The 18,238-nt window shown below is 37.0% G+C and overlaps 1 protein-coding gene across 1 annotated transcript in view; it reads right to left on the minus strand.

Annotated features, from left to right (window-relative positions):
• LOC131424500 (orofacial cleft 1 candidate gene 1 protein-like) overlaps positions 1 to 18,238 on the minus strand; it is an 89,253-nt gene that overhangs the window by 34,454 nt on the left and 36,561 nt on the right. The window contains exons 7-8 of the mRNA XM_058582332.1: positions 14,583 to 14,651; positions 11,388 to 11,554 (exon numbers count right to left, since the gene is read on the minus strand). Of these exons, the coding sequence (XP_058438315.1) occupies positions 11,388 to 11,554; positions 14,583 to 14,651 (236 nt within the window). The remainder of the gene's footprint in view (positions 1 to 11,387; positions 11,555 to 14,582; positions 14,652 to 18,238) is intronic.

An 18,238-nucleotide genomic window follows, 5' to 3' on the forward strand; every position in this document is an offset into this window, starting at 1 on the left:
TTGACTTGTGATATTTTCAACCGATGATGAGCCTGTTGTAACCCCCTGTAAGTCAAGGACCGCCTCTATGTTCGGATGTACATGTGCATGCACTTCTATTGAAGAGCCATAGGTTGGTTTCATAGCTCAGCTATTGTGAATCATGTTGAGAATGGCAGTTATTTTTTAAGGGAGAGAATGTATGTAATATATGAACTCCATGGTAGAAAGGGTGCTTAACCCCTGAACTATATCCCCAGCCCTTTTCATTTTTATTGAAACTGAGTCTTGCCAAGTTGTTTAGGGCCTCACTAAATTGCTGAGGCTAGCTTTCAGTTTGCAATCCTCCTGCCTCAGCCTCCCAACTTCTGGGATGATAGGCATGTGCCACCAAGCCTGGCTCATTGCTGTCTTGTCTCATGGAAGATGTTGGGAGAACTGGTAAGGCTAGTACTTAATTCTGCCCAGAACTCAAACTCTTCCAAAAATTAGAAGTGGAGATAATATTTTCAAACTCATTTTATGACATTAACATTACCCTGATACCAAAGCCAAAGACATTACGAGAAAAGAAAGTTATAGGACAATATCCCTGATATTGTAAATATCCTCGATTAAATATTATCAAACACAACTCAAGAACAGACTAAAAGAATCTCCTACCATGATAAAGTGGGATTTATCCCTGGGATGCAAGGACATTCAACAGAGGCAAATTAATGAATGTGTTGCTCATTACAAAATAAAGGAGAAAGGATAAATATCTCAATAGATGCACAAAGAATCATCTGACAAATGAAATGAAACTAACAAATCAATACTCTTTTCATAATAAAAGCTCTCATGAAGTATAAAAGAAATGTCAACACCATAAAAGTCAGAGATGACAAATTCATGGCTAATGTTATTCTGAGTAGTAAAGACCTGAATGTTTTCCTTTTAGGATTATAGATCAGACCTGGATGCTGATTCTCACCACTTCTTTTCAACACAGTACTGGCAAGCCTAGACCAAGCAAGTAAGCAATGAAAGAACTAGAAACCATCCCAATGTGAAAGGATGAAGTCAATTTCCCCCATTTGCTGAAGGCATGATCCTATACATAGAAAACCCTAAGGACCCTGCCAAAAAAAAAAAAAAAACCTGTTGGAACTGATAAATTATTACAATAAAGTTTCAGGATACAATAGAAAACTCAGTAGTTATTCTATGTACTAACAAATCACCCTAAGTATAAATTAAGAAAACTATTTGATTGATAATAGTTAAAAGCAAAAATTGAACACTTAGGTGTGAATTTAAGCAAAGAGAAAAATACCTGTATACGGAAACCTGTAAAAACACTGGTGAAAGAAATTGAAGAAAATACAAATAAATGGGAAAACATCCCATGTTCATGGATTAAAACAATGATTATTTTGAAAATGTCCCTACTACACAAAATATCCTACAGTGAAATCTCTATCACAATGCCAATGTCATTTCTAGATACATAGAAAATCCTTAAATGCATATGAAACCACAAAAAAATTTAAATGGTCAAAACAACCTTAAGCACAAAGAACAATGCTGGAGTTGTCATACTTCCTAATTTTAAGACAAATTATAAAGTGGGATTGCAATCAAAATAGCACGATTTTGACATAAAAACAGACACAGTGACCAAGGGAATTGGATAGAAATTCAAGAAATAAACCCATGACAGACAGTCAACCAATTATTAACAGAAGTACCAAGAAGACACAATGGGAAAAGGATAGTCTCTTTAATAAATGGTGTTGGGAAAATCGAATATCCACTTGCAGCAGAATGAAATTAGACCTTGGTCTCATATCATATACAAAAGTCAAGTTAAAATGAGAGACAGACTTAAATATGAGAGCTGAAACTGTAAAACGGTTAAAGAAAGCATAGAAGAACGCTCCCACAACATGGTCTAGGTGATAACATTTTTGAATGTGACCTTGAAAGTATAGGCAACAAAAGAACAAAACAATAAATGAGATTACACCTGGATGAAAACCCTGTGCACGTCACAGGAAACAACTGACAGGTGAAGAGACAGCTCACTAATGGCCGAAAATATGACCCATACTGTCAATACAGGTTAATACCCAAAATGTACAAGAAACTCAAACTCAGCAAGAAAACAAATAACCTGATGAAAAAATGGGCAAAGAATCTAAATAGGCACTTCTCCAAAGAAGATGTGGAAATTGCCAATAGATACGTGAAAAAACGGGCATCATCCCTAATCATTCTGGAAATACAAATTAAAACCACAATGAGATAATCACCTCGTGCTTACTAAAATGGCTTTTATCAAAAAGATGAAAGATAAGTCTTGAGGAGAAGCAGAGAAAAGAGAACTCCCCTGCACTGTCAGTCAGACAGTAAATTTGTAGAGCTGCTGTGGAAACCAGTTTGGAAGTACCTCCAAGAACTGAAATAGAACTTACATATACTATTTCTATGTACATGTCCAAATGAAATTAAATCAACATATCAAAGGGATTTCTGCAACGCCGCCGTATTCATTGCAGCATTATTCACAATAGCTAAGATATTGAAACCACCTAAGTGTCTGTCAATGCATAAGTGGATGAAGAAAATGTGGTATATCTATACAGTGGAATAGTATTCCACCTTAAAAAGGGGGAAGCCCATTTGCAACACAACATGGATGAATCTGAAAAACGTGATACAAGTGAAATAAACCAGGCACAGAAAGCAAATATTCATGATGCTTTAATAGCACTCTAATCCCTTACTTAATATCTGATAAAGTTAAACTCATAGAAACAGAAAATTGTGGGAGAGTGAGAAGGGAAGAAATGAGTTGTTGATCAAAAGCTATTAAGGTTTCAGATACACAAGAGGAATAGGTTTTAAGGTCTATTGTACAGCAGGGCAATTATAGTCAGTAATAATGTATCATATATTTCAAAGTAAGAGTAAATTTCAAATGTCTCACAAAAAAATAGGTAAGTGAGGAGATATATATATATATATATATATATATATATATATATTACTCCTATTTAATCATGCTACATTTATACATATATCACACTGTGCCCAATAAATATATATATATAATTATGCTTTTTAAACCAAAATAATATTATTAAAATTTTTTTTAAATAAAGAAATTATTGTTTTACACATTTTTGGTGTGGCATTTTTCCCCAGCTTAACCACGAGAAATGCCTTTGAGTCTTTGAGCTAGTGTAAGCATGTCTTAACTTTGCTTTTCTTGGCTTGTTAATATAACATCAAGTTGACTGGGCTATGGGTTGCCCAGGTAGCTGGTAAAACATTATTTCTGCGTGTGTCTGTGAGGGTTCTTCCAGAAGTGACTAGCATTTGACTCAATAGAAAGAGTAGGAAAGATCTGCTCTCTTGCTATTGTTGATAGACATCATCTAATTTGTTGAGGGTTTGTACAGAACAAAAAAGGAAGAAGGATAAAATCACTGTATCTGAGCTAAGACATCCACACTCCTCAGGTCTCAGATATAAAAGCTTCTGGCTCTTGGGCCTTTACTTAAACCAGCACCCTCCCTACTATTCCTGGTCCTCAGGCTTGTAGACTTGAATCTGGGAGTTCTACCATCAGTTCCACTGATTCCAGCTTGCCAAAGCTGATGGTGGGACTTCTCTGCCTCCATGATGGTGTGTGAACCAATTCCCATAATAATTCTTCTCGTGTGTGTATGTTTTTTTGTGTGTGTGTGTTTGTGTGTGTGTGTGTGTATGTGTGTGGGTGTGTGTACTGTTGGTTGTGTTTCTCTGGAGAACCCTGAAGAATACATGGTTTACTACATGTAAGATGAAATAAAGTTATCATTCTCATGAAATATCTTTGTCCACATTGTGTTCAGAATAATTTAAAGGATATAGAACATGCTTAATTGGCCTGGATTACCACTTCCTTTAGAATATCACATGAATGATAGAAAATTTTATATTAGAAAGCCACATGATTTGAATGTTGTGCATTCTCATTAACAATAAACTGTGATGATTGAATTTGTCTAAGTTTGAATCCTGGCTCAGCAACTTACTAGCTATAAAACCTTTCCCAAGTTACTTAGCCTTTCTGTGCCTTGGGTTGCTATTCTATAAAATGAGGATAATAACATTGTCTTCCCAAGGTATTTATGAGGTTTAATTATGTAAATCGCATTGAATATTATCAGTAGGTGTGCAATGAACGTTTACTATTATATTATGAAAAGGCATTTTCCTTCATTCTGACACTTAAATACTTTAAAAAGTAATCTAAGTCATATACATGAAAATACCAAATCCCCACATTCCACATAACATGAAAGCTGTATTAGAGAAATTACTATAAAAAAAATCTATATACCAAGGATGCCCATGGAAATTCTGCCACTCAGCAGTCACTCACTTGTTCTTTCAGTTATTCACTGAACAAAACTTTCAAGAGGGTAAAATTTTATGTGTTCTGCCAGGGCTTGTGCTTAATGCTGAAGATAAAAAGATATGGTCCTTTCTCTAAAGGAACTCATAGAATACAGCATAAGTATCTTGTTTTTTATTATTGAAATATTAATACATTTGTCCAATGTCAAATATGGGGGTTCCTTTCTCTCAAAGCAGTACAGTATTCTCATTTCTGTCTTACAAAGCATGTGTTTTCAGTTTGAGACTCATAAATCCATTGCAGATCTATAATTGAGAGCTGAGATTCACAGGAAGTTAGATACACCAGCGACTATATAAGAGAATGGAAATAGGTGGGGAAAGAAAAAGGTGGAATTATTAAATCATCCGTCAAATAAATAGATTTTGTTTTATAACTACATATTTAAAAACCATGTTGAGTGTGGCATGCTCAATATGTCGAATTGCATTAGGGTTCTGTAAAACATAGCACGGGTTGTTCTAAAACAAACAAAAAAAAAACTTTTCATTAATATCTTTGTTTCAGAATGTAGATTTTGATCAAAAGTAAGACCTCCAACCAAAATGCTGACAGCCAGTTTTGTGTGCATTGAACTTAAAGGATTTTTTTTTTTTTTTTAGTACAGGGGATTAACCTAGAGATGCTTTACCACCGATCTACATTTCTAGTACTTTTTCTTTTTCTTTTGCGACAGAGTGACAGGGTTTCATTAAGTTGCCCAGGTTATTCCTGAACTTGCGATCCTCTTGCTTCTGTCTCCTGAGCAGCTGGGATTGATTATAGGTGGGTGCCTGTAATATCTCGATTATTGTTGGTGATGAACTATATGTAAATAAAAGGTACAGAACAGCTCAGGTAAGACAGACACCACTTTGCTAAAATTTTGAATACAGGTGTTTCAGAACATGATCTTAAAGCTTAATAGATGTTCAAATCTACTGAAGATTATAAAGTTCTCTTTTATCTTTTTCCATGTACAGTTCTGTAAACACACAGAAACCTACATTCCAAATAATGTCAATGCCCATTCTCCTTTTGCCTAATTCCACACAGAAGAGGATTTTTCTATTCTGGCACATATCCAGTTAGCTCATTGATTTCTATTATAGCACGTGAACTGTCTCCTCTACATTATTGAGAATTATAGGAAATGCAACTTCCCCTAGTCAGAAATTTTACAAAATTCTACATTCCTGATTCCTATGCAATAATATAACCTAGAACTCTATGGTAATCTATTTTTCCTGAATTTTCACTTCTAAGAAATTGTGGTTTTTTTTGAAGAATAATTAACACATCTGGACATAAAAATATTATTCATGGACCATACCTCACCACCAGGGATATGTGCTTGCACCATCCCATTTTGCCTGATTATAGATTTAATTGTGTTGTTCATTCACAGGATGCCGTTGTGCTATGGCCCACACATTTTTTTCTAATGATGCATATTTTTTTTCAGTGATCTCTATTACCTACTTATCAGCTTCAATAGCTGATTTTGGAAAGGAAGTAAGGCAGATAGAGTGTTATCTTCTAATATTAACTAAAAATATTATCAATTGCACACAAAAAATGGTATGAAAAATAAAATTCACTGAAAAGTAATCATTAATAGTACCATTTAATCATTAATAGTACCATTTCTGTCTTGCAATTTAAATGAAGATTTATTACTTAAAAGTGCTTATAAAATGTGACCTGATATTAAGTAAACAATTCATGATGACTACTAGGTAAAGATTTCCAGAGCAAAGACAATGTTACTAAAAGGTGTGTATTCATTCTTGATAGCATTCTTCTTCTCTGGGAATTCTCATCACACCTAGGAAGAATGCCTCCATCTGAATGTCTCTTGAACACTCTGGAAAATTAAAAAATCATGCCAAGCAGTTAGTGAGAAATTTTTAAATAAATAAGAAGGCTAAGAATAGAAAAATGTGTTTTCCATATCTTAGACTGTGAAATTGTCTTTTATATATTTAGGTTTAAATTTTTCAGTTAAAACTTATGGGAATCTGGGAGCCTTGATTGGTACGATGATATTTCTACTGTGCAGAGACATCTCTCATATTTATAATAATATGGCCCTTCTCTTGCCTACCTCTGAAGATGCATAGAACATGAGACACTGCAAACTGCAGCACAATGTTGTCATCACCATTTCCCTTGGACTTAGATGTAGAAAATTCCAATCTCTTTTTCTTTTTTTTTAACCATGAAATTACGTCTATGCTCTTGCTGTCTTTATACTTTTGTTCATTGTACTTTAATTTATACTTGTATGTATATTAAATGTAATATTTAAGAAAATAATACATGCACTATTACATTAGGTAAGAAAAAGAATAGAAATTTAGACTGTGTAAATATTCCAAGTAATTTTTTTAAAAATCAATTTTTCCTTTAAAACATTGCCACTCCTAATAGCAGGGTAGAATACAAGTGTCTGGCTTAGGGAAAATACAATGGTCCATCTGTTAAAGTATCTTATGAAATCCATCTTTAATTCACTCAGATTTTATTGTGGGTTGTGCGTTTTTACATTTTTTCTCTCACAGTCAAGAATCAGATTTCAGACTTGACTTTTCCTTACTTCACAAGGCTAGGTTTGATTCACATCCATTGCCAAATGCCAGGCAGCTATACAGAAGTTAGAAAAGTTGGGCTAGTTGCTGGTGCACACTGATTGGCTTTTCAGAATGTTTCCTTGGCAAATGCTTAGTCCTGGGTAAAGCATTAATTCCATCACTACCCCCCATTTCTGTATTTTACTCTTAATATCAAAATAAAAATCTTAAAAAGTACTACACATGAATCACACACACTGATATACACACACATATACACACACAAAAAAAAAACCTTGAAGCATGATTTCCTAATTGAATAAGCTAAATGTATGGATTGTTTACAATTAAAATTCAGAGGAAAACTTAGTTATCTGCAACTGATTAGGAACAGGTACACAGCACACAATATATATGAGGAAATGCCCAGGAAAACATTTCCTCATGGTAGCTAAAATGTAAAATGAAATTATTTTATTTCTAATTCAATATTTATTTGAAAAACCATGTATATTATTTTCCTCCAGATTTCCTCTGTGACTAAACTTGTAAAAACTATGCTCTTAATTGATTAGTTTTATTCTACACTGGATAATTCTTAGACCTAAGTTTTTTCATAATGTCTTTTCTAGGAACTTCTCAATCTCAGAGGGAGTAAAAACCCAGAACATATATTTTAAAGTGGCTTTATATACTAAAGTGGCTTTATATACTTAGATAACTAAATAGTCCTGTGATAACAATAAAAATAATGTTTCATCATTTGCATGAACCTTGAAATGTGACCCTGCCATCTGGCGCCAAGAGTCTCTGCTCTCTACTTCTCCCAAAAATCCATGCTTGGTCTTGGTTTTGTCTCTACTAATTTGGTCATGCACTGAGATGCCCTGAAACCTGAAATCCTTAGACGTGAAACATCAACTATAATACCTTCCCAAGATGATTACAGAGCCAGTCTGTCCCTTGTGGACTAAAAATGGTCCAAAAAAAAAAAAAAGGAACAGATTTTATGGGCTTTCAGACCCTACCTTCATCATGAGACTTCATCCAATTATATTACTGATGATATCTCTGACACCCCTGCTAACTAAAAATTGACTCCAAAAGCAATTTTCTCATCAGTTTCACATCAGGTCCTTGGGAAGGAAATGATTCCTGTCTCACTGAGTTCTATAATACTACCTGCTCCAACACATACAAAGGCAACCCTACACACACCCACACCCACACACAGAGACACACTCACACACACAGCCATGTACACACAGACATTCCCACACACCCACACACACATCAACACACACACAATGCTTTCTCAAAGTAAGAAGGCAAACCCTTCGATCCTGCCTGTTCTACTCTGGAAATAAATAAAGGGTCCTATGTTAGGTAGGCTTAGCTAAGAATGTTCTTTCCCTGTGCACATAGAAGCTTTTTTCTTGTTTTTTTTTTCCTTTTCCTGCAAGATGCACATTCACTTTCAGGATTTCTAAGTCTGATGAGTTTTTAAGTAATATTCTCTGTAGCAAACAATTCCCAAACCATTCCCCCAACAATTTTATGGCAAAGTGTCCCACCTCTCTTTGCAATCTCTATTCTTTGATCACCCCACATGCATCACCATGATAAAGCCCTGAAATGTTAGGAAGAGAAGCAGTCACTCTGGTCATCATATAAATCAGTAGTGGCAGATAAGAGAAGAAACCTGCCCCACCACACTCATTCCCACGGGGACTCCTCCACCTGGATCTCTGTGTAAACACCTTATATTTTATTATTTATACATCACCCCAACAATAAAAAGTAAGAATAGGCAATGGGCCCAAGAAATATAGAAAATAAAACACAAGAAAAGGAAATTATTGACATCCAGGAACTTGGACTTCATTAATCTCCCCACACCCATAAGAGGGTCAAATTATTTAGCCCTATTTTACAAAATGATCCAAGATCACATTAATACCAGAACTAAAGATAGAATCAATATGCGAAAACACCAGATGTGCTTCCTTCATATAATGCCACCTTGTACATTTAAGGAACTTTTCCATACATGGAACAGGAGAGCATTGGCCTGAGGATGGGCCTAGAATCTTCTCTCTATAATGGCTCCTGGCATTTAATTAACTTCTACTTTGTGCTAGATTCTTTTTTATGCTATTCTATTGGTGCCTTATGAGTATACGTTACACGATAGTGGGATTCATTATGTCATATTCATATGTGCACCCCTTTATTGATTGGTTTGTTTGTTTTGGATGACTCACCTCCGACTCCGAGCCAAGCACTGAAGTAGATCTAATTCCCCCTAAATTAAAAATGAGGAAACCAAGGTCGTTAAGTGACGTTAAGTGACTCACCTCCAATCGAACATGCTGTGAATGGCAAGGCCATGTCCCAAAGGGAAGTCTGACTCCAAAGCTCAGCCTCCTTCCCTTAGGGGAACCTGTCCATGTGGTCATCATATACAGCAGCACATACTTTCCCTCACAATTATTTAGGCAGTCAGATGAGATTGATTTTCACATAACTGAAGACATATACATTAGGAGAAGACACAGTGAGAAGCAGGTAGAAGGGAAGAAGGATCAGACTTGTGAAAGGCTTGAATTCTGTGAACACATTGACTCTTTCCTGAGACTGACATATGGAGGAAATGCAGACTTGAGTTCTCTTCTTATCAGACTCTAGAAACTGTGCCAAGCCTTTGCAGGAACAGCCTCACAGTAGCAGAGCTGGTGGGTGTTCTGCTCCTCAGCTTGTCTTTTACAGAATGAGGAAACAAAACGTAATAGCCACATACCCTAAAGAAATCCACATACCCATTCTTGAAAGCACAGGGTAAATTGAAACACACCCAAAATGGCACTCTATGGTATGAAGGAGGAGAGGGTTAGATGCAAAGGCAGAGACTGGCACCTTTTCTCAGTTCACTGTCCTTTGAGAGTCCTGTCTTCACAAAGGTCTGAGGCATTGTTGATGCATCTGAGAGAGGGGAAACCTAGTTCATGGGTATCCACCGCCTTACAAGTGATTGAGTTGCCTGGCTGCTTTAAAAATGATCACAAACTTGGTAGCTTGAAACGACAGAAATTCTCACAGTTCTGGTGACCTGAGATCTGAAACCAAGATGTTGGCAGGGTGAGGGGTCCTTCCTGAGAATCTAGGAGAGAATCCACTCCATGCCTCTCTCCTGGCTTGCAGAAATGCTAGGCATTCCTTTGCTTGAGGAGGCAGCACATCAACCTCAGCCTTCACCTTTGCATGATCTTTCCCTTTGTGTGTGTCTGTGTCTCAAATCCTTCCTTTCTCTTGAAAGGACACTAGTTCCTTTCAAGGTCCTGCCCCACATCCGGGGTGATCTCAGCTGAAGATCCTAACTTCATTGCATCTGCAAAGACCCTATTTCCGAACCAGGCCACATTCACAGGTACTAGGGGCTAGGATTTGAATGTATTTTTGGAGGACACAATTCAACCCACTCCTGGAATGTTAGAAAAGGCTGTACTTGCTAATTCGGGTCACTTACGTGAGGAAGCTCAAAATAGACATAACCTTAATGTTTCCACGATATTCAGATCTAAGTGGCACAAGGGTAGGAATTAAACACAGTTACGGAATTTCCACACTCCAAGTTAAGAGAACACCACCTGCCCACTCCCACTGAGCTACTCATCTCACTTTCGGAGTCAGAAATATTTCTACTTGTGACCTGTTATAATATAAAATATCACTGAGAACAGTTTTTTTTCACCTAGTGAATTTTTCTTGTTTGGCCTGAGCCAACAAACATTCATAAGAAACAACTTACATGTGCATGCCCCTGGAGATACAGCTGTGGGATTCTCGTGTGTTTATTCGAGATAGATAAGGTAACACCATAGAAGAAACACGTGTCCTTGTTGGGCTAAAGCCTATCAGGATGCAATGTTACACATAAACAGAAATCAAAACAGGTGCCTTTCTGTGAAATCATGACAACAAGAATATCCAAGCTAAGTCCCTTCCGGGTGGCTTTATAAATACTAGAATATTCACATGGTACTGTATTGCTTGTCCAAGCAGTCTCCTGATTTTATCCAAATAAATTTATGCTGGTTTCAGATTTTATTATAGATATTTTGTAGCCTGCTGGAAATGAGTGCTGTTATACAAAATAAAACCAGATGAAGTAGAGCTAAATTCTGCAAGGGCCAGGGCAGGTATTGATAAGGAGTATAACTTCCACCTGGGAAAGTATGTATAAGAAAGAAAGAAAAAGTCTTGTAGAAGTTGCAGAGCCTATGTTCCAGAATGGATGTGCGAGAGGCAGAATGGGGAGTGAGACAAGACCTGAAGCCTTGACATTTCAATACGTTGTTTTAATAAAGATATCATCTGATATTTTTCATGTGTTTACTGCTGACCTGCTCTGAAGAAGAACTTCCAAGCAGAACAATGTCTTCCCGAGCACATCTTTCAAACTCTTTGACGTAAGCAGGGGTAGTTTCATCGGCCTCTTTGTGGAATCCATGACTCTTACGGGAACCTGTGGGTGCCTCAGAATCCCATGTGTCCTCATGGTTGCTCTCATCTGTTCACCCAAGAAGATGATGTGGAATGTCACCTGCTTGCATCACTTGAATGTTGACCAAGCACACAGTCTGCCACCTGCTTTACTTCTTGTCTGGAGTAATTTTTTTTTTCTTTTGATACCAGGTATGGAACCCAGGGGTGCTTAACCACTGAGCCACATCCCCAGCCCTTTTTAATATTTTATTTAGAAACAGGGTCTCTCTGAGTTGCTGAAGGCCTCGCTAAGTTGCTAAGGCTGGCTTTGAACTTGCAATCCTCCTGCCTCAGCTTCCCAAGCCGCTGGGATTACAGGCGTGAGCCACCATGCCCAACTGGAGAAACTTTGATTTTTTTTTTAACAAGCTATAACTTGTCAAATTATTTTCTATTTAATGTATTAAGAAAAAACATTAAATACCAGATGTTTTTAAGATTAAAAAAAAACAGCAAACTTCGTTCATCTCATGATGTTTACAAACTGTATCTGTGCATTAAAGCCTTTTTCCTACTTACCAGATAAATCCTGAAGGGTGCATACTGTGCTTTACTGTGCATTAATATTACATGTTGTTTACTTCAACATCTTACCACTTATTTGCTGGGATGCTGAAACCAGTTTGGGAGATGAATAGGTTTAGGAGAAGCCAAAGCTCTTTGAATCATTTCCTTAAGTTAAGATCTGCCCCCCAAATGGCTCCTGAGCTCTGCACACATAGGGCAACTTCATTTGGTCCACCTTGTTTATGTGCATGGAAATGCCAGCAATTATAAAATGCTATGTGTGCTTTACCTATCACCTGAGAACAATATCACCTACGAAGGTATTATTCACTTAGCCACATACCTCCTGAATATAAAATATCTTTCAGTCTCTAAAAAATGCTTAAAGGTGTACTATGAAAGTTTCCAAGTCTCTGAGGCTAGAATTTAATAAAAAGCAGTGGAAGGGAGCTTCTCTAATAGGAGGGAGATAGGCTGGGTGCAGGCCAGACCCTGGGCAGCAGTTTCAGAGGATGGCTGGTGGCCTTCAGTGCCCACTGAGACACTGTATTACCTTGTTATGTCTTTAAGCTTTCTAAGATCAGGTAAATTCTCTTACAGTTGATCAAATGCCTGACTATCCTGTCAATTCTATAAGACTTCTGTATATCCCTAAATGGTTTTTAGAAGACTTAGCATTACAATTTATAAATACATGACTTGGGTGGTTTCAAAGGATCCAAGCAGAAAGAACTGTCAGTATGGAAAGGAAAAACTAGGCATAAAAGTTCCCAACTGAATGCCCAGCACAATAAGGCAATCCACATACATCTGCTGACTCAGAAAGGACACTAAACATAAGAGCACTGGCTTCTGAAGAACTATTTGTGATGCTTTAAGTTCCAGCTTGACCAGGCTACCATGTCCGGTTGTTTGGTAGACGCCAGATCACATGCGAGCATGAAGACATATTTTAGATGTGATCAATATTTAAACCAGTAGACTCTGAATAAAGCAGATTGCTTTTCACAATATGTGTGAGCCTCAGTCAGTCAGTTGAAGGTCTAAAATTAAAGACTGAGGCTTCCTAAAGAAGCAGGAATTTGGTCTCCAGACCACAGTGTGGAAACCCTGCTTGAGTTTCCAATCTGTTGGGCTGCCTTGCAAATTTTGGTCTAAAGATAGCAGTATCAACTCTTCCCTGATGCTCCAGGTTGCTAGTCTTCCCTAAGACTTAGAGACTTGCCAGCCCCCACCGTGTGTGAATCAATTTTTAAAAACAACCCCACCCCACCCCCGCCCCGAATTCTACTATATCTGCTTCTCTAGAAGATCTTATATACCATTTGAATTTGGAATCCCTCAAAATATATACATAGCTGGCTTAAAAATTGAGTTCGCTCCATTTATTCATGTGGAAAGAAATAAGACAAGCTACACAAATTTGTACCAGAGAAGGGAAGGTATACCCAGGCAGGAATCAAATTCAGGGAGGTTAGTATTCTATAAATAGGGATTGATCTATAGAGTTGTTATGAGGTTTAAATAAGTTATTATTTACTGTATTTAGAACAGTGTTTAAGATAGTGCCAGGCACTTAGAAAGCACTCAAATATTTAACTAATATTGATATTTTCATCATCATCATTAACAGCAACTTCATTATTCTAGGTATGTGGTTTTTATATCTGCTCAGATATTAATTAATATTTTAATCTTCACAGCTACTCCATGTGGCAGGGATTATATGCCCATTTGGCAGAAAAGGAAAAGAAAGCTTAATAAATTGATTCAAGGTCACACAGCTAGTAAATGGTGAATCCCAAGCATAAACTCAACAGAGTTAAGCACCTATAACTATTATAGCATTAATCACTACCAGCCCCTTCTCTTATGGGCTTTAAGACGTTTTTCAATGAGGAAGAACAAATGATTCCTGAGAACTAAGCACACACTGTGAAAAAAATAGAAGGATTCTCCATGAATTCAACCCCATGCATAGAGGGCAACTTTCATTTAATGCTTTGTTTAAAAACTTACATTATGGAATCTGACACAAATTATATGTGTTAAAATAAGGACTTAAAACTTAGTTTTTAAAGCATGACTTTTATATTTCTAGTTGAATACATATAGTAATCATGAAGAACCTAACATTTAGAAATATGAATTCCCCTCTAAGGTTGGGAACAATACACTATTTACCTCCCATCACTCCATAGCACCTGTTTAAAAGCAAAGACAGAGTCTTTCCAAAGAACATCACATAGCTTCATAAATTAGTGACTCCAAATATGCACATTCCCTTATAGGATCCTGCAATAGTAAGTCTTAAATCATTTTTGTCATTTGGGCTTACAAATTGCATGCAATTGTAGGAAATTGCATCATAATTAATTTTCCCCAAAACTTTAACTACATTTGAATATTTGTAACCATCAAAAGCACAGACAGATCATCACTGAACTGTTAAATATAGAAAAGACAGGTTAGCATTTGTAAGGAACCATGTCAATCAATTTACGACTAATATTAATATAAAAGATTAAAAATAATTGGTCTCTTACCTTGGAATTCTCTTTGTCCACTGTCATCAAACAGTTCCATTAATCGATTATAGAGAGTTCTCTCATCACCTTGTAGGGGTGTTAAAAGAACATAGATGTGATAACTTTCTCATCAGCTAATTTATAGATATGCAGATGTAATTACAAAAATAAATTATTAATCATCATGGCTATTTAGTTATTCCATGGGTCATAGACTCAAATACTACTCAATATGCTCCCTTGTTCTGAAAAAGAATCTTTTGTAAATTGATGGTAATTGGAACAATGATTTTTAAATGTATATTACCAAGCGTGTATAATAGAATACTTTTCCAATAAAATGAACCTCATATTCAATGGATTATGACATCTATTACTCAAGAATCATTTCTGAACAAGTCATTATGGTTTGTCAAATCATACAATAGAATATCTAAGTGTTTGATCAAAGTGAATGTATGTTTTTCATTAGCCATTCTCTATACAGTATACATTTTACTATGTATTTGTAAGAAACAACAAACTTTGGTGGTCTTGTATTCTTTTATATATGTAATTGTCTTGCAATAGCATATATAAAAAGAATCCAGGATAGTTAGTTCTTTTGTGAATTTAAAGCAACAAGCCACGATAGTACCTACCCCTGCAAACAATAATAAAACAAAAACCTCATTATAAAATCATAGATCCAGAAGAAGATTTTAAAGGTTGTTGAAAGCTAGAGTAGTATAGCTCAATAGAGAACTTGCCTTGCATGCTTGAGGTCCTGAGTTCAATCTCTAGCACAGGAAAAAAAAAAAGTCATATAGATATTATTTTAAACCTCTAGATACAACCAAACAAAGAATGTGAGTTGCATAGCCATCCCAGTCTCAGAATTAGAACACCAATACGTACATCAATCACCAAACATGTTTCCCTTCCCAGGTAAGCAACTGAACTGTGCTTGCACTTTCATTATGCTCCTTTAAATATGGCTTGTGAATTTCTCTTATCTGTCACGTGTAGGCCAATACTGAAGATGGTAGTTAATTCTGCAACTTACATCTAAAACTTGGTCAAGTATTCTAGAAGCGCCCTCTGGGATCCACTCTAGTCTATGCTCAGAGACTGGGACACAAGACCGGAAGGCTGAGGCTGCTACTGGGACAGCAGTGTGACACTGTGTGAAAGTGTGACATATGAACACCTCTGAAGTCAGCAGCTTCTGCTCACTGTCCACTCTAGATGGCCTTTTCAAGTGCTCATTGATCTATACATCATCCTCTCTTGCCAAGAGCCATTAGAGACCTCCTACCACCTCCAGCACTGGGGGAAAGGGAGAGGGGCCATCCTGGATTACATTGTGCAGTAGGAAAGCTGCTTCTATTCCAGCATCACCTGAGCCTTTGTAACTCTTAATGGGATACAGAACTTACAAAGTTTATGTATTGCTCATAAAAAGGTTCTCATTCTGAAGTTAACAAGGAGCAACCTCAGAAGTAAAGAGGAGGAACTCTCTGCAGAAATGATAAAAATCCCAGTGGGATTAACTGAGAGACTCCATCTTCACAAGCATTGTTTGGTAAAGGTCAAACCTGCATCCAGATCTCTGCACCACCATGTAGCTCTATAAACCTAGGAAAGTTTGTTAGAGTCTCTCAGCTTTAATCTTGCCCCATGCAATGGGATGGTTGTGAAGGTTACCAAGATAACATGCATGACACCCAGGCCTGACAAATGATAGACATTCCACAGGGGGCAGCACCTCCATTGATTTGCTCATTTATTTGCTTGTTTGTTGTCAACTACTTAGTAATCGTACAAGTGCAGAATTTTTCAATAGTTCGGCTTCTGTCGTCCTGAACCAATATTTTTGTCTTCATGAACTGATAAGTGATAAACAACTTTTGGGGGACCCAAATAAGTGGAACAGAACCCACAATTGCTGTCAAGTTTCTGGTTTTCCAAGTAGCCCAGCTGGGTAGCAGCCCCCTATGAATGGTGCCCCAATGACACTCATTCCTAGAGCATCATAGGGGTTATCTATCAGTAAAAGCAAGACAATGACACCTTAAAATTCAGATTCACCAGTTCTGATTGACCTTCTCCCCCTCCTTCAAAAATTGAGCACATCTCCTAGGGAAAAGACAACTATGTCCAAGATAGGTAAGAATCTGAATTCCAAACCACACTTGTCAGGTCCCTGTGATTTTAGGAAAGATACTAAAATATCACAGGATTTATTTCTCCATCTTAAAAATAAGAATAATGGTGTCCACTTTGAGGGTTTGTGTTGGTCCGTCACTTACTATATCCAACCCAAGATAGTGCCTGAGCAATCAGTGAGTAATAATAACTAAGGTTACAGAAGACCTGATACACGTCAGACATGAAGCCAAGTTAAATTTATTGACTTATTCACTAGTTCAACAAATATTTACCAAGCACATGCTCCAGGCTGGACTAGGCTCTAAGAATTCACTGATGAAGAAAGTAGACATTGTCTGTGCCCTGTGTGCATCCAGCAGATGGTTTAGTAGAGAAGAAACACATTTTACAGGTAATTGTGCCAATACAAAGCTTGCTGACCCTTGTATAAGCTCTCTAAAAGAGGTGTAGAGTGGAAATCACCTGATGGTCAAGGGAGTTGAGAAGTGACATTTCAGATAAGCCTTTGAGAAGACAGGATATTGAGCGGAGGAGGCAGGAAGGAGGCTGTCCCAGCACCTAGGTTTCTGGAAAAGGAAAAGGAGCTCCATGCATAGGAAGAATAAAAAGAAGACAGCGTGGCTAGAACATGGTGAGCAAATGGAAGGCACCAGACGGAAGGTGGGAAAATACAGCCGCACCTGCATAATGACACTCTAGGTGATGATGATCACATACAACCAGAGTTGGCAATCTATGTGGTGTAAGACGGGGATACAGTGACCAACAATTCAGGCTGAGCATCCCTAATCCAAAAATCCCAAATTGTAAATGTTCCATAGGTTTGGATGTCCAAGTGGAAAATTCCATACCATGAGACTTCCGTGTGCAAACTGTACAAATTACTTTCAGGCTACGTGTATCGAGTATATATGAAGCATGAGTGGATTCCACGTTTAGACTGGGTCCTCTCCACAAATCTATCTCATGAGGTATATGTAAATATTCCAAAATCTGGAAAAAATAATCTGAAATCCAAAATACTTTTGATCCCTAGCATTTTGGAATCAGGGATACTCAACTTGTATTTTGTCTTATGAAACTTACCTGACTGTCATTCAACACATCTTACTGTTTTCCTAAATTAGGGAGTTCCTGCATTACAAAAATTCCACCAAATATATCTATCTATTGTAATCTCTAGGAGATTTAAAACGAACTTCAACTGTTAATTCAGTTGAAACCCCACCCCACCCCCAAAGTCACAGGGATGTCTCTCACTCCTCAAGTGTGTTTGGACAAATACGAGGTTGAGATTCTCTATTTTCAAATACACCTTTAGTTTTCAACTATTGACAAAAACTGAAACCAAGACTCTCATTTCATCTTGTATATGCATCTTTTGAAAAAAAATCCATGGACTCTGCATAATTTAAAAATAAATTTGTTTATCGACGGCTATTTCATAAAATATCTTCGCACTGTACTTCAATTCTTTTATTTGTGAGAATTTAGCTCAATCTTTCCATAAAGAAGTATAGATT

This window comes from Marmota monax, unplaced genomic scaffold (genome assembly GCF_021218885.2).
Source record: "Marmota monax isolate L192 unplaced genomic scaffold, Marmota_monax_Labrador192_F-V1.1 WCK01_AAM20220418_F8-fsc00029, whole genome shotgun sequence".
NCBI lineage: Eukaryota > Metazoa > Chordata > Mammalia > Rodentia > Sciuridae > Marmota > Marmota monax.